This window comes from Polypterus senegalus, chromosome 6, assembly GCF_016835505.1.
Source record: "Polypterus senegalus isolate Bchr_013 chromosome 6, ASM1683550v1, whole genome shotgun sequence".
In the NCBI taxonomy this organism is placed as follows: domain Eukaryota; kingdom Metazoa; phylum Chordata; class Cladistia; order Polypteriformes; family Polypteridae; genus Polypterus; species Polypterus senegalus.
In genome coordinates, this window is record NC_053159.1 from 110,348,865 (window position 1) to 110,375,371 (window position 26,507).

Below are 26,507 nucleotides of genomic sequence, written 5' to 3' on the forward strand. Positions count from 1 at the left end.
GTGAAGAGTTATTTACCAATGATAAGGAAAAGACTTCACCATCCTCTATGGAGCTGCACAGTCCTGTGCAAAGACGGGATCTTGGAAGATACCAAACAAATTACTCTCAATTTCCTGAAACGGCAGCAAGTGTGTGTGTGTGTGTTTTTAATTTTAAAATTTCCTTTGGTTCTGATTGCTGCATTTTTTTTCTTTCATTTTTTTTAAATCCTTGCTTTTTTTACCCTAAAATGTGAAAGTTGCCACTGCCAAACTTTTATATATGCTTTGCAGCATTTTTTAGGTGTATTGTCCTTTTTTAAATTTAATTTAATTTTTTTTTTATTAACCCCCTTCTGGGATGAAGATCATTGTTACTTTAAGGCTGTGTCCTAAGGTATGCCATTTGGTGCACTATGAACCTTGACCAAGAGAATATTGTTAATGATTATTCCCTTGTGGTGTCTGCCTTTTTAAATGTACTTTTTACTTTTTGAGAGTAAAAATGTTAATGGTCTTGTTGCACCTTATAACTATATGGCAGGGTTAACCTAAAGTATAAATTATTTGTTCAGTTCTACTGTTCTTTTAAAAGTGTTTTATTCTTGTATGCTCCAAAATCAACACAATTATCAACTTGTGTTCTTGAATACCTTTTTTCTAAATATTTTGAAACTTCAAAGAAAATACTAACATTTTTTGTGGAGGTAAATTTGTTTTAGCCTTATTAGTTTAAAGTGTTCTTTGTTTACTCTGACAAAACACATTATGCATTTAAGAAATTCCTGACATGCATTTCTTTTTATGTCCACTGATTTAATTTATAATTATATGATGTGTACATCCATCCATCCATCCATCCATTATCCAACCCGCTATATCCTAACTACAGGGTCATTGGGGTCTGCTGGAGCCAATCCCAGCCAACACAGGGCGCAAGGCAGGAAACAAACCCTGGGCAGGGTGCATAGCCCCCCCGCAGATGATGTGCACATGGTGAACACCATACATTTATATATTCAATGAGCATGTCATTAGGTACATCAATAATCCAGGAGGACCCTGCGTCGTTTCCACAGTAGTGTAAATTCCTTGAGGTACGGACACGACCGGTTGCTGGGGACATTTCTTTTGGGTTTTGAGACTTGACAGCGTAATGCAGTTCCTGCAAATTTTTTATTGGCACTTTTGTACCGCAAACATTTCAGTCTACCCTTCATACAAAAAATGCTGTTTTGGATTAATATCTCAGTGATGTGTAGGCTATTGCGAGTAAACTGAAGTTGTGTCTGTTGAACCAGCTTGAGATGGTATATTTTCCTGGAGGAATCCATTTAAACAAGGGTTGACTGGCCAGATAAGGCAAGCGTGTAGTCGGCAACAATGCTGTTCGATTTAAATGATTACAATTTAAGGCCCAATGTGTTGCTAGAAAATATTTCCCACAATAGTACACTATCACCATTTTATTTTTCTCATAAGGCAGTTTGACACTGATTACTGTTCATGCTAAATTGTAACCCTTTTATTTGCATGTTTCAGCAAAGATCAAGATTTTTCAGAATCTGAAACATTTCTCTAATCTTTTAGACAAGTATAATTCCTATCTAGTACAATGACAATATTTGAGAAAGTATAAAGCAAATTGGAGATAGTCACTTGAGAGCATTTTGTAAAATCTGTTGATTTGACATGGATTGACTGGTGTGTTTTCACGTGTCTTTTAATTTCATTGAAAAAATCTGACCCAGAGTCCAAGCATAAATAATTTTACTGGCATGCAATGAATTCTGTGTGTTATGTCAAAGCAGAAATAACACAGGAAACCATACAAGTATGAACATAGATTTATTCTGTTTTGTTGATCATGTCAAACTGTAATGCCATCCTCTTATTGGCTGATGGAGGTAGAACGCCTTGCACTCGCCTGCTGTTGCTGTAGCCCATCTGCTTCAGGGTCCAACGTGCTTTCCCTTCAGAGAAGAATTTCTGCACATCATTGTCCTAAAGAACTGTCGTTTGGCCTTTCTACTGAAGCTTTCTATTTGCCCACAAATGTATCTTTTACTATGGAGTGTGTGTGGTGTGGTTTTTGTTGTTGTTGCAACCTTTATATAAGGAATGGCAGCAGGGGTTTGAAGAAGCTGGAAACGCCTCTCTTCACGCGATACCACCAATACCACTGTCAAAGTGGCTTTTATCTCATCCATTGCAAGACTTGGTCAAACAGCTAAACTTCTTGAACGTGTCTACATGCCATACATATGGAGTAATGGGCACTGAGTGTACACAGTATATTTAAACAAATTTGTTTGACTGAATTATGAAGTACACGTTTCTATACTTTTTTTACAGATATCATCTTACAAGCTTGGATTCATTCTTGGCATCTACAAAATTGTCTATGGTTTAATGAAAATTACACGTATGTTGTGTCATTAGACCATGAATGTAGGGTTAGACAGGTGAAAAACTGATGAGGAAAAACTAGCTACCTCTGAAACTGCAAAGTAGGTGTTACAGTAAAATTGGTTAGATGATTTCAACTGCACTACTGTGAAGGCTATATGCAAAGTGCAAACCTGTTATCATCCAAAGGCCAGAATGGGGAGATTACAACTTGCTGGAGAATTCATCCAGGTGGCCTTATTCTTTTGTAGCCATGTGTTATGGACCAAAGTAGATAAACGTGGTAGATAACTTCAGTAGTGTACAAAAGTAGAATGTAGTTAATTTTCTGAAAGGGAGACTGGCGTAGTAGTAGTACTATAACGTGAACTTTGACCCAAAACCACAGAAAGACGCCGGGGAATAGCTGCAGCAAAGAGTTGAACAAAATATCTGGTGGTAAAGCAAAAATTTTATTTGTTGGCTCCATGCTGGATACAGAAATAACCAGAAACATTTGCAACTTATACATTGGGCTCTAGCCCTGCGGTGGGCTGGCGCCCTGTCTGGGGTTTGTTTCCTACCTTGCGCCCTGTGTTGGCTGGGATTGGCTCCAGCAGACCCCTGTGACCCTGTAGTTGGGATATAGCGGGTTGGATAGTGGATGGATGAATGGACATTGGGCTCTAAGTTGCTTAAACTTCAGCATTAAAACTGGGGCTTGTGTGAAGTCTCATAAATTATTTCAAACTCCACATGGGTGGCACATCAGTCTTCCTAAACTCCAGTGGTGTTTCAGGGCACTAGAACGGTCAGCTCGCAGTAGGATTCAGTGTCTCTTTCCTCAGAATCAACATCCTGAAGCTTTGCCATTCTCCGACACAACTCAATGTATCCTTAAGATGGAGTAAGAGGTTTGTTGTACTGTTCATTTCATCAGGATTGTTTGGTTCACTAAATTGCCTTAGTAAATTTTTTTTCAAGCTTTCTGCTTCAACTACATTCCAGATTCTCATAACTCTTTAAAAAGTGTATCCGGTCTTAAATGCAAACCTGTTAATTTTCACCGGTGCTCTTGTGTACTTGAATCCTGGTTAAAGTGAATCCAGCAGAATTAACTCCTTTTGTATGAAAATTTAGAAGATCTAGATTACATCCCTATTTATATTTTACTGCTTAAGACTAAAGTGCTTTAACTCTGTTAGCCTGTTGGAGAAGGATGTACAATATAGGACTGGGATGGATATATAGTTACTGTCATCTGCACAACTTCTAGTGCAATATTGTCAGTTTTGGTAACCACGCTGCAAAAAGTACAATACTCCAGATGTGTCTTGCTTTACACATTATATTGTGTATGCTGGATTTTTCTGAATGCAGAGTAAGAGGACAAGTTGAAAAAATTAGATTAAGTATTGGTAAATGACACTCATGATTATTGAACTGCTTGGAACAGAAACCTTAAGCCACAGAATGTCCTCAGGCCTAGATGAGGAGAGTTTTCTTAAGTTGATACTACAGCATCATCCATTTTGTATTTATATTGATTCTTTTGTCCGAGTTGAGCACTTTTCCACATTAAGATGCACTTTCCAAGTGTTTACCCGGTTCTGAAGACTGTCCAAGTCTTTTTGAATTACTTTTGCTGTTTTCCCTGTATGTGCCATCCCTATAGTATGTGTCATCCATGAATTTCGTAAATTAATTAAATGTTCAAATGTATATTAACATTTTATAGCATAAAATAAAAGTGGCTGAGAAGGAAAAAGGATGCATAATTACAGTACCAGTATCATTGCAGGTGGATCAAACAGCCAGTAAGATCTCCTTGCCATGCCGTGACATGATGTGACTCGCAATCGTATTTCAAGATAGTGTCGGGATCAGTTTTCTTAACTTTTTTTTGTGCTTCCTCCGTAGAGGTATAGATAAAATGCTTGCCTTGAATATCCACTTTAAGTTTGGCAGGGTACAAGAGGCTGTATCTAATCTCCGCTTTCCGTAATCGCTGTTTAATGTTGTAAAAAGCGTCACGTTTAGCAGCTGTTGAGGGTGAGAAACCTGGGAAGATATGAATGAGGTTATTTTCAAATATACTTTATTTTTTTTTTTTGTCTGCGAAGTAACATTTACATGTAATTTTTAAATTTGTAATTGTAGTTTTTCTAAATGTATGATGAGACTCCTAGGTTTAGAGGTATTTAATCCCTGTATGTGGTAAACTGCTGCTATCAATGTCTGATTTACAGTCCTCTCCAATTATTTTGGAGAATAGTTCAGCTACAAATTTCACTGGGTTTGGACTTTCACGATTCTCTGGGAGACCTTCGATTCTAATATTCCTTCTGCATCCATCTTTCAGCAAGGCTGGTTCAGAGTTTTTCTGCATTCAGAATTTGCAGCTGTTGCTTTTCTGTCAGTGGTAGATGCCAGATGTTCAGCTGTTTATTCTCAGACTTGAACACATTTTCCTGAATTTGTTCCTCAATTTTTTTCAGCATACCTTTTAAAGGCTGCCTCAAAGCAATTTACACGTTTCTCCAGGTCTTTAATATCCTGCTGCAGGTTCTCGTTTGTCTTGAGCATCTCATTTATTTCTTTAAATCTTTCTTGATCTCCTTTGTCTTTAGCAGTGGCTGTGGCCATTGCAGTGATCATTCCCTTCAGTTCGAACAGATCGTTTCGGCCTTCATGCTCCACAGGTGAAGTGACAAGCCCTGTTACAGCAATGCTCCCAGCTCAGGAGCAGTAGATGAAAACACGGAAGGGAAGCCCATTTCCAGTTTCAATGGATCTTCTGGAATGGACAAGCTAGCATGACATGCATCACTTGCACATTTGCTCCCACTTTCGCTTTCGACTAAAGACGATGCAGCAGACTACAATACATTTTTGCATCCATGACCACCTGTATATTGATGTGATTGAGATATGCATGCTCAGCCACGCTTGAGGCAGTAATCTTTGTGTGTGGCAATTTGCATGAATGTTTTCACATTTCCTCATGTAATGTAAAGGAAATGTATAAATCTGCATATTACATCATGCATTGTAAGGGTCTGGTGCAAAATTCATGAAATGCTTGGTCGTGACTTACCCAAATGACTGCCATTGCAAAGCTGTCTTTTTTTCCTGTGGCCAAAAAGTGTAATATTACCAACACTTTATATTGGCTGACAGCACATAGCTTCTTCATATAGATGGATTGATCATGTACCATTCAAGAATATTATGTTATAAATATTATTCCATCACCGTCAAATCAGTATATTTTTTACAAGTTCATATTGTATGGAGAAAAATAACTTCAGTTTTCTTCCCAAAATGCATAATTTTTAATTGTTCTGTCACAAGACCAGTTTGTGTGTGTGTTTTAACTAGTTAAACAACTGAAAAATTTGTTCAGTTTATCTAAATCTTCTATGCCATTTGGGGGGTATGAGGAGATGTGCAAAGCTCACTAATATAGGGTTCACACATTAAAAATATCAACATAAATTTAAAAGTGCATCAATGAAAGCATTCTGACTTTTTTTTTTTTTTTTTTTTAAAGCTAGTACTATTCAAGATGGACAATTCTGAAATGGACTCTGGAAAAGATTCGGTGGAGAATGTTGTGGAAAGTGAATCTGTCTTCAGTATGCTAGACCTATTTCTGTTCTCCCTCATTGCTGGGCTTTTGATTTACTGGCTTGTATTTCGCAAGAAGAAAGAGGAAATCCCAGAGTACAAGAAAATCCAAACACAGTAAGTATAGGTTACCATCATATTAAATAAAACCGTTTGTTGTGGATGTGCCATATGATGTGCTAATTATTCATATTTATTTTCCTCACCCATGCCATTAGTTATATAGTATTTTGTCAGCACAAACAACACACCTGCAAATGTTAAGTTTTAAAAAAAAATGAAAAAGTTCTAATTCTAGAAATGCTCTTTAGCTTGGGCCATGCTGTACCCAGGCTTTAGGGTGTAAAGTTATCTTTTTAGAGGGAATTACTGGAATGGCACATGTTTTTTACAGGTTTCTTAATGTGCATCATGCAACTTGTTGGAAGTTGTCCTAAGTAACTGAAGGACTGCCCAACTGAACTTTCAAAACCAATACAAAATAACTTTATTACATATAAGCTATCGGAGAGTATACATTTCCAGTTAAATGGAAAAACCCAAAGTTCATTATTAAGGATAGGGAAATGGAACGCGTTTTTCCTCTGGTGGGAAAAATACAGGCTATGAAGGCCACAGAAAGTGAACTCTAAGTAAATGACTTAGTTTAGATATTAGAAAATCTATACAGAATCTATTTCTTATACTTAATAAATTTATGCTTCATGAGAAAATGACATAAAAAAATGACATTATTTGAAAAAGCTTGTCTTGGACCTTCCAGTTCCAGTCAGATCTTCATTTCCTCTTTGACCTTGTTTTAGTAATGCACCATACATTGTCCTGAAAACTCCAGTCCATTTTTCTTCTGTTCATCATACATTAGAGATTTGATTACAGAGAGAAAACCGAAGCTTAAGATATACTGGAAGAGAACTTGCTGTAGCAAACAGTGATGGAACTTTTTCGAAGATCTGTCTCCTAGTACGAAAGTGACCTGCATCCATTCTGTTGGTTGGTTATCTCCTCCTTTGTTTACAAATGACTGCAGGAGTGTACACAAGGATACACATCGTCATCTTGTAAAAGACACACAAATTTCAGGAAGACAGCCTTTTGACAATAAGTCTATACAATGATGTGATCACTCTAATTTGTGACTTAATATTTCCAAGACAAAAGAGATATGGTTGTAGATTTCAGGTAACTCCACCATCCACTGCCTCAACTGTAATTATAGGAGAGACAGTGGACATGGTGGAGATAGTGAATCAGGAAGTATAACGGATTAGCAAGGAGGAAGCAATGACAGCTATGAAGAGGATGAAAAATGGAAAGGCTGTTGGTCCAGATGACATACAGTACCTGTGGAAGCATGGAGATGTTTAGGAGAGATGGCAGTGGAGTTTTTAACCAGATTGTTTAATGGAATATTGGAAAGTGAGAGGATGCCTGAGGAGTGGAGAAAGTGTACTGGTGCCGATATTTAAGAATAAGGGGTATGTGCAGCACTGCAGTAACTACAGGGGAATAAAATTGATGAGCCACAGCATGAAGTTATGGGAAAGAGTAGTTGAAGCTAGGTTAAGAAGTGAGGTGATGATTAGTGCGCAGCAGTATGGTTTCATGCCAAGAAAGAGCACCACAGATGCAATGTTTGCTCTGAGGATGTTGATAGAGAAGTTTAAAGAAGGCCAGAAGAAGTTGCATTGCGTCTTTGTGGATCTGGAGAAAGTATATGACAGGGTGCCTCGAGAGAAGCTGTGGTATTGTATGTGGAAGTCGTGAGTGGCAGAGAAGTACGCAAGAGTTGTACAGGATATGTACGAGGGAAGTGCGACAGTGGTGAGGTCTGCAGTATGAGTGACAGATGCATTCAAGTTGGAGGTGGGATTACATCAGGGATCGGCTCTGAGCCCTTATTTACAGTGGTGATGGATAGGTTGATAAACGAGATTAAACAGGAGTCCTTGTGGACTATGATGTTTGCTGATGACATTGTGATCTGTAGCGATAGTAGGGAGCAGGTTGAGGAGAACCTGGAGAGGTAGAGATGTGCTCTAGAGAGGACAGGAATGAAGGTCAGTAGGAACAAGACAGAATACATGTATGTAAATGAGAGGGAGGTCCGTGGAATGGTGAGGGTGCAGGGAGTAGAGTTGACGAAGGTGGATGAGTTTACTTGGGATCAACAGTAAAGAGTAATGGGGATTGTGGAAGAGAGGCGAAAAAGAGTGCAGGCAGGGTGGAATGGGTGGAGATGAGTGTCAGGAGTAATTTGTGACAGACTGGTATCGGCAAGAGTGAAAGGGACGGTCTACAGGACGGTAGTGAGACCAGCTATGTTATTTGGGTTGGTGATGGTGGCACTGACCAGAAAGCAGAGCTGGAGGTAGCAGAGTTAAAGCTGCTAAGATTTGCACTGGATGTGACGTGGATGGATAGGATTAGAAATCAGTACATTAGAGGCTCAGCTCAAGTTGGACGGTTGGGAGACAAAATCAGAGAGGCGAGATTGCGTTGGTTTGGACATGTGCAGAGGAGAGATGCTGGGTATATTGGGAGACGGATGTTAAGGATAGCGCTGCCAGGAAAGAGGAAAAGAGGAAGGCCTAAGTGAAGGTTTATGGATGTAGGGAGAGAGGACATGCAGGTGATGGGTGTAACCGAACAAGATGCAGAGGACAAAGATATGGAAGAAGATAATCCACTGTGGCGACCCCTAATGGGAGCAGCCAAAAGAGACCGTGGACATGGTACAGCAATACAAATATCTGGGAACAATAATTGAGAACAACCTTAACTTAGAGCTTAACACAGTGCAAATCTGTTAAATAAGTAAAATCATGACTGCCCCCTCCCCCTTTTTCTTAGGAAACTCAATTGTTTTCAAGTGGACAAAACCATAACACTTTTTTTTTTAATAAGTCCTTTATTGAATCCATTGTTACATTTGCTTTTATCTGTTGGTTTGGCAACCTTAGCAGTAAGAATATAAATCTTCATAACAACATTATAAAAATTGGCAGTAAAATGATTAGGTCATAGCAGACCTATTTCAGTTGTTGACATCAGGCTGCAGATGTAGGTTTCCAAAGGTAAAGAGTAACGGGTTTAAGAACTCTTATTCCCAGAGCTATAAGCATTTTAAATTCTGTTACAGGGATGCTTCTAAATGTTAAATTCTGCATTATTATCTTGTGTACCGTTGAAAACAATTATTCTTTGTATTGATCTTGAGTGTGTGTTTATGCAATAACATTGGTTGTCTAATGTCTTTGTCTATTGGATCTCAGTTCTTTCCCACTTCAGACAATCCCTCTGGGATAATAAAGCCTATCTAACAACTACAGTGTAGCTACTTAAAAGTATTAAACAAGCCAGTGGTTTGTGGTGGCCAAGCGAGGCCCCAAACTAATTTGTTTGCAAAAAACATGCAAAGTTGGCAATGCAGCATTTCAATTGGTGTAATGAGTACCTGCCGTATAAGGTTTTGCTGTTTTTTTTTTGTTTTTTTTTTTCTCCATTGTAACATTTAAGTCGTATTATTCAATATTGTACCACAAGATATAAAAATTTGTGAAGGTTAATACAAGTTATTTTTCTTATCTCCTTTAATTTGGAATTGTTAACTAATCATTTTGAGTGCATTTTGTGATCTTTATCAATTTAATTTTGGTTATAGAAAGCTTTTATTCCATTTTCCTGTAGAACCGGTGATGAATCATCGATCACTTTTTTTTTTTTTTTAATTTTTGGTGGTGAATGTTTGGTCACAGAGGTAGCGAACAAAACACATGTGGGAACACTGCAGCTTTTTACACAATTGTGATAGGTAGCATCACCTAGGGTTTTGTCTGTACAAAATTCACCTAGCTTGGCTATATGCAATATTTAGGAAGAGACCCATAACTCAAATTGGGCTTTTCTGCTTTGTTGTCATAGGCGTGTGTGTGTGGACAATCCATAGCTCTCCACTTTGAGTATAAATTTTGTTTTCTGTTCCTTCCTGCTGGAAGGGAAGGAGTCCTTCTAGGAAGCACTTTAATTGAATGGGAGAGTATCACCAAGCAAAATGAAAAGACTCTTCTTTCCCATTAGGCTCTTTCTTTTAATTGAGAATAGAACAGAAACTCTCCAACCAAAAAATGGAAGTGGTGTAAGGGCCATTTGTTAGTTATTGAAGTTATAGTAAATGTTTGCCTATATATTAGTGCATAGTCAATGGGACGTTCTTGTAACCCCCACAAGCTGAATTAAATTTGGTATATTCTATGTCTTGTCTCACTGACTATAGATTAGTCTCAGTTAGTGACCCGCCTTGCCGAGTGTAAGGCATGGAGGGCACATGGTTTTAAACCGTGCCCTAATGTGCCCAATAGTATGTAACACAATGAGCTCTATTGAAAGTGCAATGCTGTACATTTAGAGCGTACTGAAGGTGAAGTAAAACATCTAAGTATTTAGTTAGAAAAGAGCCATTTTTTTTCTAGTTTTTTTTTTTGTTTGGCCTTTTTATTTAACGTGTGTAACGATCTTTTTTCTTTATTATTGTGTGGACTGTTTGCTTTGAATTTTCACTAAACCTTTTAAAACTAATTTTTGGACTGAGAGATTTCTTTCGGCACGAGTCTGACCCGTGTTTTATCCTGCCCTACTCAACAGCAGCTACAAGTGGTATGGGATGCCAAAATGATAAATGGATAGTGAGGAACCCCTTAATATTGCCTAAAACACCCAGAGTAATTATCAATTTTAAAATGAAAATATGCAACCTGTAATACATCTTGGAATAGATGCACAATTTGAGTATAAAAGTAGCAGTAGCAGCGTTTTTTTTGTTTCTGGAATACTTGAATCACCTGTGATTACCAATTACATAATTTTACATAAAACCCACTGCCCCAATAACCAGGCATCACATGTTGGGGTACGAACATTTTGATCTCCTGCACTTTCTGAACTTTATAATTTAAAAAAAGAAAAAAATCTTGCTGACTCATGCAGAAGGGTAGAATTTCTTGTCAGTTTAGTTCAGCCTCGTGCACAAAGAAAGAAGGAAATGCTACACCTTAACAGTATTTTTGCTAGTCCGCTGTTCTCTGGACTTTGAAGAAGAAAAGTTTTGAAATGGCTCAGTCAATCATTTTGTCTGTTTTCTCCTACTGCATGGAATTTTATACAATCCACCCATGCTCCACTTTCAAAGTCATGCACACACTTTCTCTTGAAAAGGTACACCTCTTACAGTCATCTAGATTATGATTGCACCAAAGCATTTTTAAGCCATTATATTGTCAGATATGGTTTGCTTACTTATGAGAGTCTCAGTTTGAAATGCAATGGTAGTTTTCCCTTGGACACGAAGGGGGGCCATTTCAACCAAAATATTTTAGTTTTAACTCCTTTGAATATTTCAAACCAAAGCATCATCCTTGTACGTTTACCAACTTAAAGCTATCACTTGGTTCTTTTCTCCGTGGTCTGCCATGGATTCTTTAACCATCTTTATGATGGGTTTATGAATTCTGTCCAGACAAGTGAAACCTATAGCAGGTCAGGTTGAGAAGCAGGCACTGGTACAGTATGTTGCTGCACCCACTTCACGATGAAACGGCTCAGGATCCCGGTTTGCAACCCCCCAGGCAGACGCACGCTCCAGTCCCACCCTCCGGAAATGAAGATCATCCCTACATGCATGCATTTTCAAATCCTGATTTAATCAATTTCAGGGGCACAGGAGAGCGGGTTGGGTGGGAGCTAGAGTCTTTCACATTAGTATTGGACACAAGGAAATAAGTGGCCATAAAAAGGCACACACAGTTATGCACCTATACTTGGGGTATGTCAAAGTTGCTTTTCAAGTTAACCTGTATTTCTTTGGAGATGTGAGGATAGCATAGACATTGGACGAATGTGCAAACTCCAGATGGATAGTAACTGGGTTTTAAGCCCAGGACTCTGGATCTGTGAAGCAACAGTGTTAACCACTGTGCCACTACACTGCCAGGTTTCATTTCATGTACTAAAAGTCAGTGACCATAAACTTAAGATGGGGTTATAGATTCTGAACTTTACCCAAGGACCCTTTTCCTGTCACAGTTCCTTTTAAAACGCTTGTTATACTATTGGCACTGCATTTGTCTCCCATCTTTTCTTTTTCATTCATTCAGAAAAGCCAGGAAAGTTAAGCTACATCCTCAGTCTTACTTGCAGAAGTACAAATCGTTACCCCAACCTAGCTGCATTTCATTCTGCTATGGATAATTCCAGTGCATGTTGAATGCCATCATATCGCATATCACTCTTATTTAATTATTGTTTATCATGGTGTTAAAGAGTGATGGCATGTTGCGTGTAGCAGTACTACTACTACTACTACTACCAATTTTGCTCCAGCTCAGGATAACCCTGCTTTTGGGTTCATAGTTCCTTCTACCGAATATTTAATTGGTTATACTGTATCACAGTACACTTCCTGGTCTTACCTTTTTGATAGGACCTCTAAGCTCCTGCCTCATAAGTTTTTGACATAGGCTTCAATTTCAAGTTATAACCTAATATGAATTTTAGGCTATGGATCTCCCCTAAAAACATTTCAAATCCTTCCTTCTGGAGACATTTCATTCTATTTTTTTTTTCCTCTGGGACTAGAGCATGTAAAGCCCTTCTTGCATATCATGTTAATGTTTCAACAAAGCGAGTTACTGTACATTTAAACTTTATATTGTATGCCTCTTTTGAAGCAGATGATTGACTCCAGAATTTGTAACATCCAACTTGGTTTTTGACAGTTTTATAAAGTATTTTAACTTGTATCTGTTGCATCGATTTTCTTCTTGGTGCTTTTGTCCAATGTTACTGTGTCATGATAGCAATCTAAACAAGTTGCTTACCTTTTATTGTATTCTTTCCCTACCCCCTTTTGCAAGTTTTTAATAATATGAATAATGGGAATAACTGTCTTCTATGTTCTTCTACATGGTCATGGTTTCATTCTGCTGTGGTAGTGGGCAATTGGAACAGCTGTTGATTTTGAAAACTTTTATATTTACAGTTTACCTGGTGTGAAATCTCTACAGCTTCGATAACCATCTACAATGAATTTACAATTTAAATGTGAACGAAATAGGCCATTGTGTATATTATTTATATACTCTTTGATCGCAAAATATGCTATTGTCTCCATGTCAGTCGTGTGTGTGTGTGTGTGTGTGTGTGTTTTTTTCCCCCCCTACTGTATATGTTGTTTGTTTTGTGCATCTCTCAATCTATAGTCTGACCTTTTGTACTATCAACAACAGTCATGAAGGTGGAAATATACTTTGCTAATTTTGTTCATGAATAGTTCTCTTGGATAAAATAAGTTTAATCCTTCACAAAATGACTACATGAAGCTATTGTCTGATTTTAATTTAATTTGTTCACTGGTGCACTTTTGTAGATTCTTTAAATGTAAGGATATTTCTAAAACCTACTAAAACTGTCAGGCCTTTTTAGTCCCTCTGAAGCCATCTCTAATTTGCTATGATGCTGAATAGAAAAGCCTCTATTCACAAATAGAATCCTTTTATGATAGATTGTGTTACCATAGTGAGATCTTTCTGTGTGGAGAAGCTTTGAATTAAGCTTCATTCAGCCTGCTGTTTCCTTTTTAGAAGAAAAAAGTGGTTATGATATAAACAGTTTCCAAGGAAACCATACTGTGAGAGAAGGAGGCTCCCCTTATTCCCTGTAGACAAGGAAAAAAAATGAGGGAGGGTGGAAGAGTGACTGTGTGTGTGTATGAGAGTGCCACAGGGTTTTCTGGGAAATTTCATTGTAGGCTCTTGATTCTTTCCCACCACTGTTGCCAGATGTTCAGTTTCCTCTGAACTGTATGGCTGCACTTTCAGCCGTGCTAACAAAAAAGACTTCGTGCGTGTCAGCTGTGCTAGTAAAGCAGCAAAATGTATGCTTAAGGAATTTTTTTGCACTTGGATGACTGTTCTGTCTGCTATCTTGATTAGGCCCAGTTACATGGAGTTTATGTAGTGGTGGAGCATTTTTTTGTTTTTTTTTTTTTTTTTTGCTTTTTTCCTTCCTTCCACCCCCCCCCACTTTCTTTCGAAATCAAGTGGATTGGCTACAACCTGGAAGAAAGGTGGGGGAGGGAGGGGAAGGAAGTTAAGTTTTCCAAATCAGCATGGGATGTGCTTACTCTGTTCCCAAGGAGGAACTACTAGTATCTAGCAGGTTAGTAACTAATTTTGTTTCAGTTCAACTTTGTTTAACGTTAATAGGACTTGGAAGCATTTTGTAACCCGTTCCACAATAGGCTCAGAGCAGATAACTGTAAAATTTATTTTACCAGTTTAAATTATATTTCATTACATAGTAGTAATGATTGCTTTGTTTTGAATAGCAGTTCTAGTGGAAAACCTGCAATAGATGTTTTGGGTTAGGATTTTAAAATTTATACTATTGATTTAAAAAAAAAAAAATAAAGTAACTCCTGTCTAACCTAGTATTGGTGGGGGATGTATTCAAGTTGGTCTTAGACCTATGCTGTGATGGACTGCTATGCCCTGTCCTAAAGATGTATTTTTTTTTGCCTTATCTCCAAAAGCTTTGTGAGCAAGATTAAATTCCTTGAAACGGTAAAGGTACATCAGAAAATGATACAGCAATTGGCAAAAAAGTCTAAAAATGTGGATTGATTAAATATCCGTAAGATAGAAGCTGTTTGGTGGGTATTTGTGTATAAAATCCATAAAATAGTATTAAACAATAAGTATATTTTGTGGGGAACGTTGTGGTATGCTGCTGAATTATGGCACTTTTCAGACTTCATGTTTTGTAGCAGTCTTGACCAAATATTTGGCTTTGTAGATGTGTTTCACTTTTATTTAATTGATCAACATGCCACTAAACAATTACTATTTCCACTGTGTTCTTGGTCTGTTGTGTACTGAATCTCATTCATGTTTGGTTTTTAATCAAAGACATTTTATTTAGAGCAGGTGTTCAAAGTTGGTCCTGGGGACCCACTGTGGCTTCAGGTTTTTGCTTCAACCAGATTCATAATCGGTGACAACAACTGATAATACTGATCTCAATTAATTAGATGGTATTATTTTCTCTCTTCTCTTATTATACATTAAGAAAGCACAGAGGCATTATTTTTACATGTATAAGACATTTAGAAATATTTCCATTTTTGCTATAGATTTAAATGCTTAACTCACTTTTGTTGCTTTCATTATATTTTACCTTTTCTCTGTGTAGTTTGCTGCTTACATTGTATCTTAATGACAATAAACACCCAGGCAAACAGCACTGAATCATGAAAGGCTGCAACTACTTTAGTGTTAGACCCATTTATTTAATGGATTAATTAAACAATTAGAAGACCAGAAAAAATGAAATGAAAATATTATTAAAAAAAAACCAAAACATTTCCATACAACTGCTTAGTGTGTATATAATGTAATTTACCAAACTTAGTTTTATTATTTCTATATTGTTCCAAAAACACAGGATCTGGGAAATAACAGTTCACTTAATTAACCCAGAGTCGGATTAAAAACAGAAGCTGGTTGGAATAAAAACCTACAGCCACAGAGGGTTCCCAGGACCGACTTTAAGAACCCCTGGTTTAGAGTATAACTAGCCTGCTAGCTCCCACCCCTCTGGCTGCTTCTTCTGGCCAACTTCAAAGGTAATTTCAGAGCTTGCAACTCGTTCCTGCGGTAGCTGCATTATTTTTCATTGCAGCCGGTGTCTAAATTAGTGGAAAATGAATTGTGTTTATTTTGATTTGGCTTTCTGTGTATAACTAGAACTCTAATAATGTTTTCACTCTTTTCTACAAGGATGCATTTCTAATAATGTATTTTGCATTTAGTTTAATGCAAATCCTCTGTTATTTAGAAACTCTGGGGTTGATGACCAGTGAAAAGCTCTAATGGAAAGGCCTGTTTTTTATGCATATTTAGCAATTTATTAGACGGGTCGTTTTTAATAGATTATACAGACAAAAACCTTCTAATAACCATATTAAAAGGTGAAGTACTTTTTTGTAAACTAATTTTGTCCAAAATACATTTAAGAATCTGTCACAGAAAGAGAAAATACTAATTAAAGGATTATTTGCAGTTCTTACTTTGCCAGATGCCACATTATACATCTATAGAATTTATTTTTGCTTATCTTTTTATGTTTTTTTTTGGTATTGCAGTAAATGCATCCAAAAATTTGTGCAACACTCCTGGCCTATCCAGTGAGAAGCCTGATATATAGGAATAAACTATATGGTTTCTTCTCCCAACCCATTTTCAATCAACACCCACACAAATCAAACTCTTATTCTTTCAGATGGAATTTAAAGTTGGCACAGTGCAGCACTTCCTGGAAAAAAAAAATCGCAATATTTTCCCTAGTCATTTCTGCCTCGCATATCGATCTCAGGCAATCAGTTAGGAATAAGCAGGGTATGCTATGTGTTTTAGGTTGTGCCTAACATTAAATGTGAGGCAAGAGTAGTTAACACAGTGCTATCTACTAAATACATTTACACCACAACACACACAATTTTGTCAACTGAAATAATAAAGATAAGCTGTAGAGAACGTTGAAATAAGGCCTATTTTTAAAAGCAAGTGGGATGTACGTTTTGTTTAAAGTACAAAAGAGAGGAGGAAAGTCCTTGACAGGTAGGGTAGCTCATCCACCTGTTGTTCATTGCACTTCACTAAATACTCTGTTAACTGCCATTGTGTGTCTGTCTCTCTCTCTCTCTCTCTCTCTCTCTCTCTCTCTCTCTCTCTCTCTCTCTCTATCCTGGTTTCCTGACCTCCAGTAGTTACAACATTATTCCACTTTCCTCCCATCTCTACATTTTAAAGTTCCTCTAGTTGTGAGGTGGGTTTAAACCCAATTCTGGGGTTAGTTCTATTCTAGGACAGTAGAATTTATTAGCTCTAGCCTGGCATCAGTTTCCCATGAATTGCTGAGGCTACATTTGTCCTTAAAGGTCCAGAGTCTTAAAGAAAGTGCTCTAGTTTCATGCACAAACCAAGGGACATCTGATACATTCCCTTCTAGAAGTCCAGCAGGCAGGAGATTTGGAACTCCCTCTTTAACATCACTTCTTTACCTACTAGTGACCTGTTTAGAGTACCTGGCTGACATAAGCTTACCATCCTCTAGTAAACCCTGCATTTTCACCTTGGCATATTCAAGAATACACATGTACTCTATGCCCCCACTCTGCTCTTTACCACCCTGATTACCTTGTATCTGATTACTTGTTGTAATCCAGATGCCCCCTTGTAAAAATATATACAATAAATTAGAATATCATTGAAAAGTTAATTTACTTTAGTAATTTAATTCAAAAAGTGAAACTACTATAGATTCATTACACACAGTGTGATATATTTCAAGCATTTAGTTCTTTTCATTTTGCTGATTATGGCTTACAGGTAATGAAAACTAAAAATTCAGTATTTAAGAAAATTTAGAATATTACATAAGACCAATAAAAAAATATATATTTTTAATACAGAAATTTTGGCCTATTGAAAAGTGTCAGTACTTGGTTGGGGCTCCTTTTGCATGAATTACTGCATCATTGCGGCATCGCATGGAGGCCATCAGCCTGTGGCACTGCTAAGGTGTTATGGAAATGCAGATTTGACAGTGGCTTTCATCTCGCCTGTATTGTTGGGTCTGGTGTCTCATCTTCCTCTTGACAATACCCCATAGATTCTCTATGGAGTTTTGTCAGGCGAGTTTGCTTGCCATTCAAGCACAGTGATAGTCATTAAACTAGGTATTGGTACTTTTGGCAGTGTCGGCAGGTGCCAACAACAACATTTATTTATATATCACATTTTTCATACAAATTATGCAGCTCAAAGCGCTTTACAAGATGAAGAAAGAAAAAAATATTTAAAAAATGGCAATTCTAATTAACAAAGAATAAAGTAAGGTCCTATGGCCAGAGAGGATAGAGAAAAAAAAGAAAAAACAAATCTGCAGGGGTTCCAAGGCCATTAGACCGCCTATTAGACGGCTGCGCTGACTTTGGTCTTGATAAAACACAGTGGACCAACACCAGCAGATGACATGGCTCCCCAAATCACTGGACCCCAAGCAACTTGAGTTATGTGCCTCTCCACTCTTCCTCCAGACTCTGGAACCTTGATTTCCAAATGAAGTGCAAAATTTACTTTCATCTGAAAAGAGCACCTTGGACCACTGAGCAACAATCCAGTCTGTTTTCGCCCAGGTAAGATAGTTGTGGCCTATGTCCTGGATACGTCTGTGTGTGGCGACTCTTAAGCGCTGACATCAACCGCTGTCCCCTCCTTGTGAAATTCCCCCAAATTCTAGTATAGGCTGTGCTTCACAATCATCTCAAGGATGCAGTTATCCCTGTTGCTTGTGCACCTTCTTCTGCCACATTTTTCCTTCCACTTAACTTTCTATTAATATGCTTGGATATACCACTCTGTGAACAGCCTACAGCCTGCTTCATTAGCAGTGACCTTTTGTGGCTTACCCTCCATGTGGTGGGGGTCAATGACTGTCTTCTGGACAACTGTCAAGTCAGCAGTCTTCCCCGTCATTGTGTGGCCTACTGAACTAGACTGAGAGACCATTTAAAGGTTCAGGACACCTTTGCAGATGTTTTGGGTTGATTTGCTGAGTGGAGTGTGACACCATGAGTCTACAATGTTGAACTTTTTCACAATATTCAAATTTTCTGAGATACTGAATTTTGGGTTTTCATTAGCTAGAAGCCATAATCAGCAAAATGAAAAGAAATGAACGCTTGAAATATATCACTCTCTGTGTAATGAATCTATATAATATGAGTTTCACTTTTTGAATGGACTTATTGAAAGTAACTTTTCGATGATATTCTAATTTATTGAGATGCCTGTGTATTTTGAACTCTCCGCAGTAGGTGATATTGGAAATTAAAATGCATGTGAACACCAACCAATCTACAAAGCTAGATTGTAAATTGGCATCAACACATACAGACATTCGTGGATTTTGAATGTTTTGCAGGTTCTAATTATTAATGAGAGAAGAGCAATAATAACACATTTTATTTATATAGTGCTGTTAAGACCTACTGTAGACTTTTGGTTTTTATACTCTTAATTTGGTGTTTACCTTAATTGAGTCCGGCCCTAATTACCTACTTAAGTTGCTTAATTATTAACTCACATGGGCTATGGGTGGGGTGTAGGTTTATAAATTTATCTGCTTTGGGTTTTGGGTGCGAGTAGAAGTAGAACAGAGCAAGGTATGGAGAGTTAGGGTTGGATGGTCTGGCTTTGGTTTTTTTAGTTGCTTTATTAAAGAAATATAATTGTAAGCTAGCCATCTAAGTTATAAATGCAAATTAGTTTGTATCTAGCTGTAAACTTTGTGAAGTTAGACTGCTATGTTAGTGTGGTTCTCCTGCCTTGCTTGTTTTGTGTAATTTTCTCCATATTTTGTGTTTTTTATGACAATAAATGGACCCTGTTTTTTTATTTAGCTGTTGTGTTTTTTTTTTGTTTTTTTTTGTGTTTTGTCTCCCTCTCTCTTGTGTGCGGCCTATTTATATATCCTGTAGTGGATTGCTGGCATGTTACTCCGGCCCTTACCCCCAGGCCGCCAGGAGGAGCCTTCCCGACAGCATGATCATGCACCCAAGTTCCAGCAGGGCATCATGGACTTTGTAGTGTTTATACACAGCCCTGCTGGATACCTTGGGCGCCACCAGGCGTCTCTGTAGGGGGACTCATAGGCTTGCATGTGCCCTATAACCCAGGAATACGTCATAGTCATGTGACGGGAAGAAACGACATGCTCCCGGGGTGAAGAAAAGGACTGTTTGCCCAGACCCGGAAGGAATAAGGAATTGTGGACTGATTGGACAGGAACACCTCCGGGTCAGGGTGTATAAAAGGATTGTGGGAAGGCCCAGACAGTGAGCTGAGCTGGGAGGTAGGAGGGCGAAGTGTCTGGGCGAGGAGGAAAGAGAATAGTGTTGTTGGTTGTGATTTATGAGTGTAGAGTGGAGGGTGCTTTGTGCACTGTATAATAATAAAAATAATAATTTATTATACTTTCACCTGGTGTTCAGAGTGGTACCTGAGGGTGTTAGAGGTGGACCACGCCTCTATCTGCTATACTCACTTGACTTTTTGGTAGCATATTGGGGGCTCGTCTGGGATCTTTTTGAGGTTTTTCTTTTTTTTTTTTTTTGTGCACTTTGAGTTGTAATTGGCTTTGTTTTCACCAGAATGGTTTTGGTGGTCCTGTATTGACTTTGGAGTTGAGTTTATTTTTCTCTAAGTGCTTTAGCATATTCAAAAAACATTTTTTTGAGCTTTTTTAAGTAGTAGTATATTCAGTATATCAGCAATCGTTTGGTAATAAAGTATTGTGGACTTTAGTTGGATTATTGGAAGTAATTTCTTTAATTTTGAAGGGTACATTTTGTATATTGTAGCAGATATTTTGCTTTTAGTGTTATTATGGATTTTGATTTGCAGAAGTTTACTAGTGCTTCCCACTGTTAAGCTTCATAATTGTAGAAAGGAAGATCTCTTACTTTTTTGATATCTCATTATTTCATCATGCTAGTAAGAGTGACATTAAGTCTGAACTTAAGTGTAATTTAATAACATTGGGGGTATTGCTTGACCAGGGAGGTTTCAGCAAGTATTATGGAAAGTGATGTTGTATTGCCTGATACTTGGGCTGAGGCAGAACCCACATTGCTTTCAGAAGCTGCTGTTGTAACTCCTATTGATGTAGGAAGTACACCACCAGGTGAGGTAGCTGAGTATTGTTTTGATGTTCCTGTCAAAAATACAGCTATTATATTTCGTTTGAGAGAACTTGATCTTGAGTTAAAATGTCAAGAATTTAAATTACAGGAGCTTAGATTGGAAGAACAAAGTTGGAGAGTGTGAAAGAAAAGTGGCTATGGAGATGAGAAGGATGGAATTTGAAACTAGACTAACCACTCGACTTCATGAACTTGACGATGAGGGCTTAAATACTGTCCATTCTCAACCTAATCCTTCTAATGATTTTGATATTAGAAAACATATTCGTTTAGTTCCTCCTTTTCAAGAAACTGAAGTGGATAAGTATTTTACTGTATTTGAACGTGTTGCAACTGTATTACATTGGCCAAAAGATGTTTGGACATTATTGTTGCAATGCAAATTAAGTGGAAAAGCACAAGAAGTGTGTTCAGCTCTTTCGGTTGAACAGAGTCTAAATTATGAGGTGGTGGACTTATGAGCTGGTTCCAGAGGCATATGACAAAAGTTCAGAAATCGTAAGAAACCGGTTAATCAAACTTTTGTGGAGTTTGCTCGAAAAAAAGAGAACCTTTTTGATATATGGTGTGCATCTCAAAGTGTTAAATAATTTCAACAGCTCAGAGATTTAGTATTGCGTGAGGATTTTAAAAATTGCCTTCCAGAATGAATTGTGACCTATTTATATGAGCAAAAAGTTTTGAAACTCTCTGAAGCAGCTGTATTAGCTGATGAATTTGTTCTTACCCATAAAACTGTGTATACGCCACAAAAATATTCTGGTGAGGAAATAATAAACAGAGGTTTGGGTAGAGGTTTGAATGGGTCCTCTCGTCAAAATTTATTACAAGATAAATCAGTGATGTTTAGTAATGTAGCAGTAGACCAAAAGCGCGCGTTTTTTTTTTTTTTTGTGTAGAAAGCCGGGTCATATAATTTCTAATTGTGTGATGTTGAAAAAGAAATATTACGATCCAAAAAGTGTGGCTCTGGTACAACTTGAAGAAAAGTCTGAGGGGTTGTTTGTTAGTAAGAGTTATAAGTCTTTTATTACAAAGGGCTCTGTAACAACACCTGACCATCCTGATGTTCAAAAGCCTGTTAAAATTTTAAGTGATACAGTTGCCTGTCAATCGTTTTTTGTTGGAAGGAGTTTTACCTGTGTCTGAGAAGACATCAAAGGGATCAAATGTATTAGTGCGAGGTTTTGAAATGGGCTATGTGAATGTGCCACTTCATACAGTGATTTTGAAATCTGAGTTAGTGTCCGGGCTTGTTACTGTTGGAGTGTGCCCTAGATTTCCTATGGCAGGGGTTACATTTATATTGGGCAATGATTTGGCTGTGGGTAATGTGTCACTCGTTCCAGAGTCTTTGGAAAACCCTATACCACCTTGTTCTGATGAACTGGCATGCCAGTTTCCTCAAGTGTTTTCTGCATATGTTGTGACTCGTGCACAGTCCAAAAGACTTGGAGTAGATAGTTCTGAGGAATTGGGTGTGAATTTATCAGAAACTTATTTCTTAATGATATTGATCAGAGTGCATCGGAGTTTCAGTTGTCGACACTGCGTGAAGATGAGAAAAACTTAAGACAATTAAAACCAAATAAGACTGTAACTGAAGATTTATTGCCTTGGCCCATTTCACAAGAGCAATTTATTATGGAGCAAAAGAGTGACCCTGTACTTTTCATAATTTTTCTCTAATGTTGTTGTGTCTAAGGAAAAATTGGGTGAACTGTCTATTGCTTATATTGCTGAAAATGGAGTTTTAATGCATAAATGTCAGTCATCTGCATCAACTCCTGCATGGGATGTAAAATATCAAATTGTTGTTCCTGTTTTATGTCGGTTACATGTGTTATCTGTTGCCCATGATCATTGTTTAGCTGGTCATTTGGGAATAAAAAAAAACATGTGACTGAATACTTAGCCATTTCTGCTGGCCAGGGGTATGGTCTGATGTTAAATGTTATTACGAAAAATGCTTTGTTTGTCAAATGGTTGGAAAACCAAATCAAAAGATTCCCTCAGCTCCATTGTATCCAATCCCAGTAATAGGGGAACCTTTTGAACATATTATTATTGATTGTGTTGGTCCATTGCCTAGAACAAAATCTGGAAATCAGTATTTATTAACTATTATGTGCAGGGCCACAAGATATCCTGAGGCTATTCCTGTCAAAAAAAAAAAAATTACTGCCTCTGTTATTGGTTAATGGTGAAATTCTTTCTATATTTGGTTTACCTGAAATTAGACCCTTGATCTGACAGCATAACTTTGTCTAAATTGTTTGCCCAAGTTTTACAGCAGTTAGGCACTTGATATTTTATGCTTTACTGCTATCATCCAGAATCTCAAGGGGTTTTAGAACAATTCCATCAGACCCTGAAGTCTATGCTGCGTAATTATCAGTTTGAGAGAGGCTGGGATGATGGTATCCCATTTGTATTATTTGCTATAAGAGAGGTAGCTCAAGATTCTCTAGAATTTAGTCCTTCGGAGCTTGTATTTGGTCATACTGTACAGGGACCTTTTAACGGTGCTAAAAGAGAGATGGACATCTGAAACTTCAGCTACTTCTAAACTTATTGGATTGTTTGATTTTTGTCACAAACTGAGCTATGCTTGTGAAATAGCAAAAAAAATAACTTTGGAGTCCTCTCAAAGAAAAATGAAGCACTATTTTGATAAGAAATCTGAGTCGAAGATTTCAGCCAGGGGATAAAGTATTAGTTATGTTGCCTGGCCCTGGTTCTGCTTTGCAAGCTAGTTTTTCTGGACCTTGCATAGTTGATAGAAAAGTGAGTGACCGTGATTAACTCATCCATACTCCTGATCGTAAACGTAAAACTAGATTATGTCCTGTTAAAACTGTGTCAAAGTCGGGTGGAAGATTGTTTAAAGGATAAACGGGGGTTAAGTTGGGTGGCCTTGAAACCTCAGTGGCGTTAGCTGTGCCTTTCACATCTGAGGATGGGTTATGTATGTGCTATGCATGTGTTGTGAGCAGCAAGTTATCAAATTCTAAAATTATGTAATCTTCAAGAATTTTTCTTATTTACCTGAATCTGAGTTTGCTGATATTGTAAGTCGTATAATTGTTCATTCTGGGCTATTTTCTGATGTACCTACTTGTACAGATGTGTTTGTATCATGATATTGAGGTAAACCATGTACAGCCAATTAAACAGAATGCTTATGGTGTTAATCCTGTTAAACATATACTTATGGGTAAAGAATTTGAATATTTGTTGGAAAATGGTATTGCTGTTCACAGTAGTAGTCCATGTAGTTCACCATGCATTTTAGTACCTAAGACAGATGGGACTTATCGGTTTTGTACTGATTATTGAAAGGTAAATGCAGTTACTAAACCTGATTCATTTCCTCTTCCAAGAATGGACGATTGTATTGATAGAGTTGGCTCGGATCGCTATGTGAGTAAATTTGATCTTTTAAAAGGGTATTGGCAGGTGCCTCTGACTACACGTGCATCTGAAATTTCTGCATTTGTTATACCGTATTGGTTCCTTCAGTGTAAAGTGATGACATTCGGAATGAAGAATGCTCCTGCCACATTTCAACGACTAATGACAATTGTACTAGCAAGATTAAAAAATTGTGATGGCCTATTTGGATGATCTAGTGGTTTTATTCCAAAAGCTGGACAGAACATCTTCAGGCTATTAATGCTGTTTTTGATCATCTTGAAAAGGCTAACCTCACTTTGAACTTGGCTAAATGTGAATTCGGACAAGCAACAGTTAGCTATCTTGGAAAGCAGGTGGGCCATGGAAAGGTACGACCTCCTGATACAAAGATTACTGCTATTAAAGAGTTCCCAGTGCCTAAAACAAAGAAAGAACTGAGGTGTTTTCTGAGTATGGCTGGATACTATTGCAGTTCTTGTAAAAACTTCTCTAGTGTGGTGACACCATTGACTGATTTATTGAGTGTAAAAAGATCTTTTGAATGGAGTAATGACTGTCAAACTGCTTTTGAAAATGTAAAATCTTTATTAATGACTGTTCCTGTTTTGGCTGCTCCTAACTTTACGTTGCCAGCTGCACATAGATGCAATTGCTTGTGGAGCTGGAGGTGTTCTATAGGAAGATGAGAATGGATTGGAACATCCTATATGCCATTTCTCCAAAATGTTCAACAAACACCAACTGCAGTATTCAACTGTAGAGAAAGAGACTTTGGCGTTGTTGTTGGCCTTGGAACATTTTGAAGTTTATGCTGGTTCATCTGTGCTCCCTGTCATGGTTTTTACAGATCACAATCCTATTACATTTTAAAACCGTATGTTTAATTCTAATCAGAGATTAATGCATTGGTCTTTGATTGCTCAAAATTATAATTTAATTATTAAGCATAAAAAGGGTAAAGAATATAATTGCTGATGCTCTTTCTCGTATTAATATATAGACATTTATGGAAAAAAAAAAAAAGTATTTGTAGACTCGCCTCACCTGGGCTATGGGTGGGGCTTAAGTTTATAAATTAAACTGCTTTGGGTTTTAGGGAAGAGAAAGAGTGTGATAAGGACAGAGCAAGGTATGGAGAGTTAGGGTTGGATGGTCTGGCTTTGGGTTTTTGGTTGCTTATTAAAAAAATATAATTGTAAGCTAGCCATCGAAGTAATAAGTGCAAATAGTTTGTGTCTAGCTGTAAACTTTGAAGTTAGACAGCTGTTTTAGTGTGGTTCTCCTGCCTTGCTTGTTTTGTGTAATTTTCTCCATATTTTGTGTGTTGTTTATTTATCATTTGTGATATAAGACACACACAAATTATCCTGAGTATCTGGACAGATAAACTGACCGAAGGGGCAGAATGTTAGGTTAAGTTAAAAGCCTTCCTTAACAGATGAGTTTTAAGTTGTTGTTTAGGAATGAATGGAGTCGGCCGATCCAATTAATTTAGGGAGGTCATTCCAAAGTCTGGGTGCTGTACACCTGAAAATGCCCCGTCACCCATAGAGTGCAGGTTAGTGTGGAACACAACAAGATTGCCAGAATCGGAGGACCTGAGTGGGCAAACAGGAGAATAATGATGGAGAAGGTCACTGATGTAGTCCTGTGCAAGGTCATTTAAAGCTTTGTAAGTTAACAGAATTTTATATTCCATTTTGTAAGATGCAGGATGGGAGTTGTGCTCACTGTTGGTGGTTCATGTAAGGACTCTTACAGCGGAGTTTTGAATCAGCTGGAGCTGTGATACACAAATAATAAAATTGTGGAAACCTATAAAGAAATATTAAGAGAAAAATTGGGGTATTGTCTTTAGGAACTTGCAACACATTTAAGAAAATGCCCTTTAAACATTACTGAAGATTTCCTACAATCCATTTGTGCTTGCTTTATCCATGCTACCTCTATGTGAATGTATAAGCTTTTTGGAAAGAGCTTAGGATAGAGCTGGCTAAGAGAAACACCTACCCCAATCTCCCACCCCTCTCAAATATCCACACCTGTGCTTCTTACTAGCTGAGTGAAGACTTTGACCAGTCTCCATTTTAGAAAGAAGACTGGAATTTATTTACAAGAGTGGCATAAGATTTGCCCAACAACATTCTCAAATCATTCTAAATTTTTAATTTAGAAAAACACATGGAATTTGTATTGAGGGTGCATTTTGCATTACATATTCTACAACCACCAAAGGAAACCTGCTGCAGTATTCTCTGGTTACTTGCACTCC

The 26,507-nt window shown here is 37.6% G+C and overlaps 1 protein-coding gene across 2 annotated transcripts in view; it reads left to right on the forward strand.

Annotated features, from left to right (window-relative positions):
* The window catches only part of LOC120531389 (NADPH--cytochrome P450 reductase-like), a 78,213-nt gene that overhangs the window by 23,442 nt on the left and 28,264 nt on the right, over window positions 1-26,507 (forward strand). The window contains exon 2 of one of the 2 annotated variants that reach the window (XM_039756765.1): window positions 5,921-6,114. In XM_039756765.1, coding sequence (XP_039612699.1) covers window positions 5,936-6,114 — 179 coding nt within the window. In that variant the 5' untranslated portion in view covers window positions 5,921-5,935. Of the gene's footprint in view, window positions 1-5,920; window positions 6,115-14,099; window positions 14,212-26,507 lie in introns of those variants that run through there. The other variant, XM_039756766.1, reaches the window with a different exon arrangement.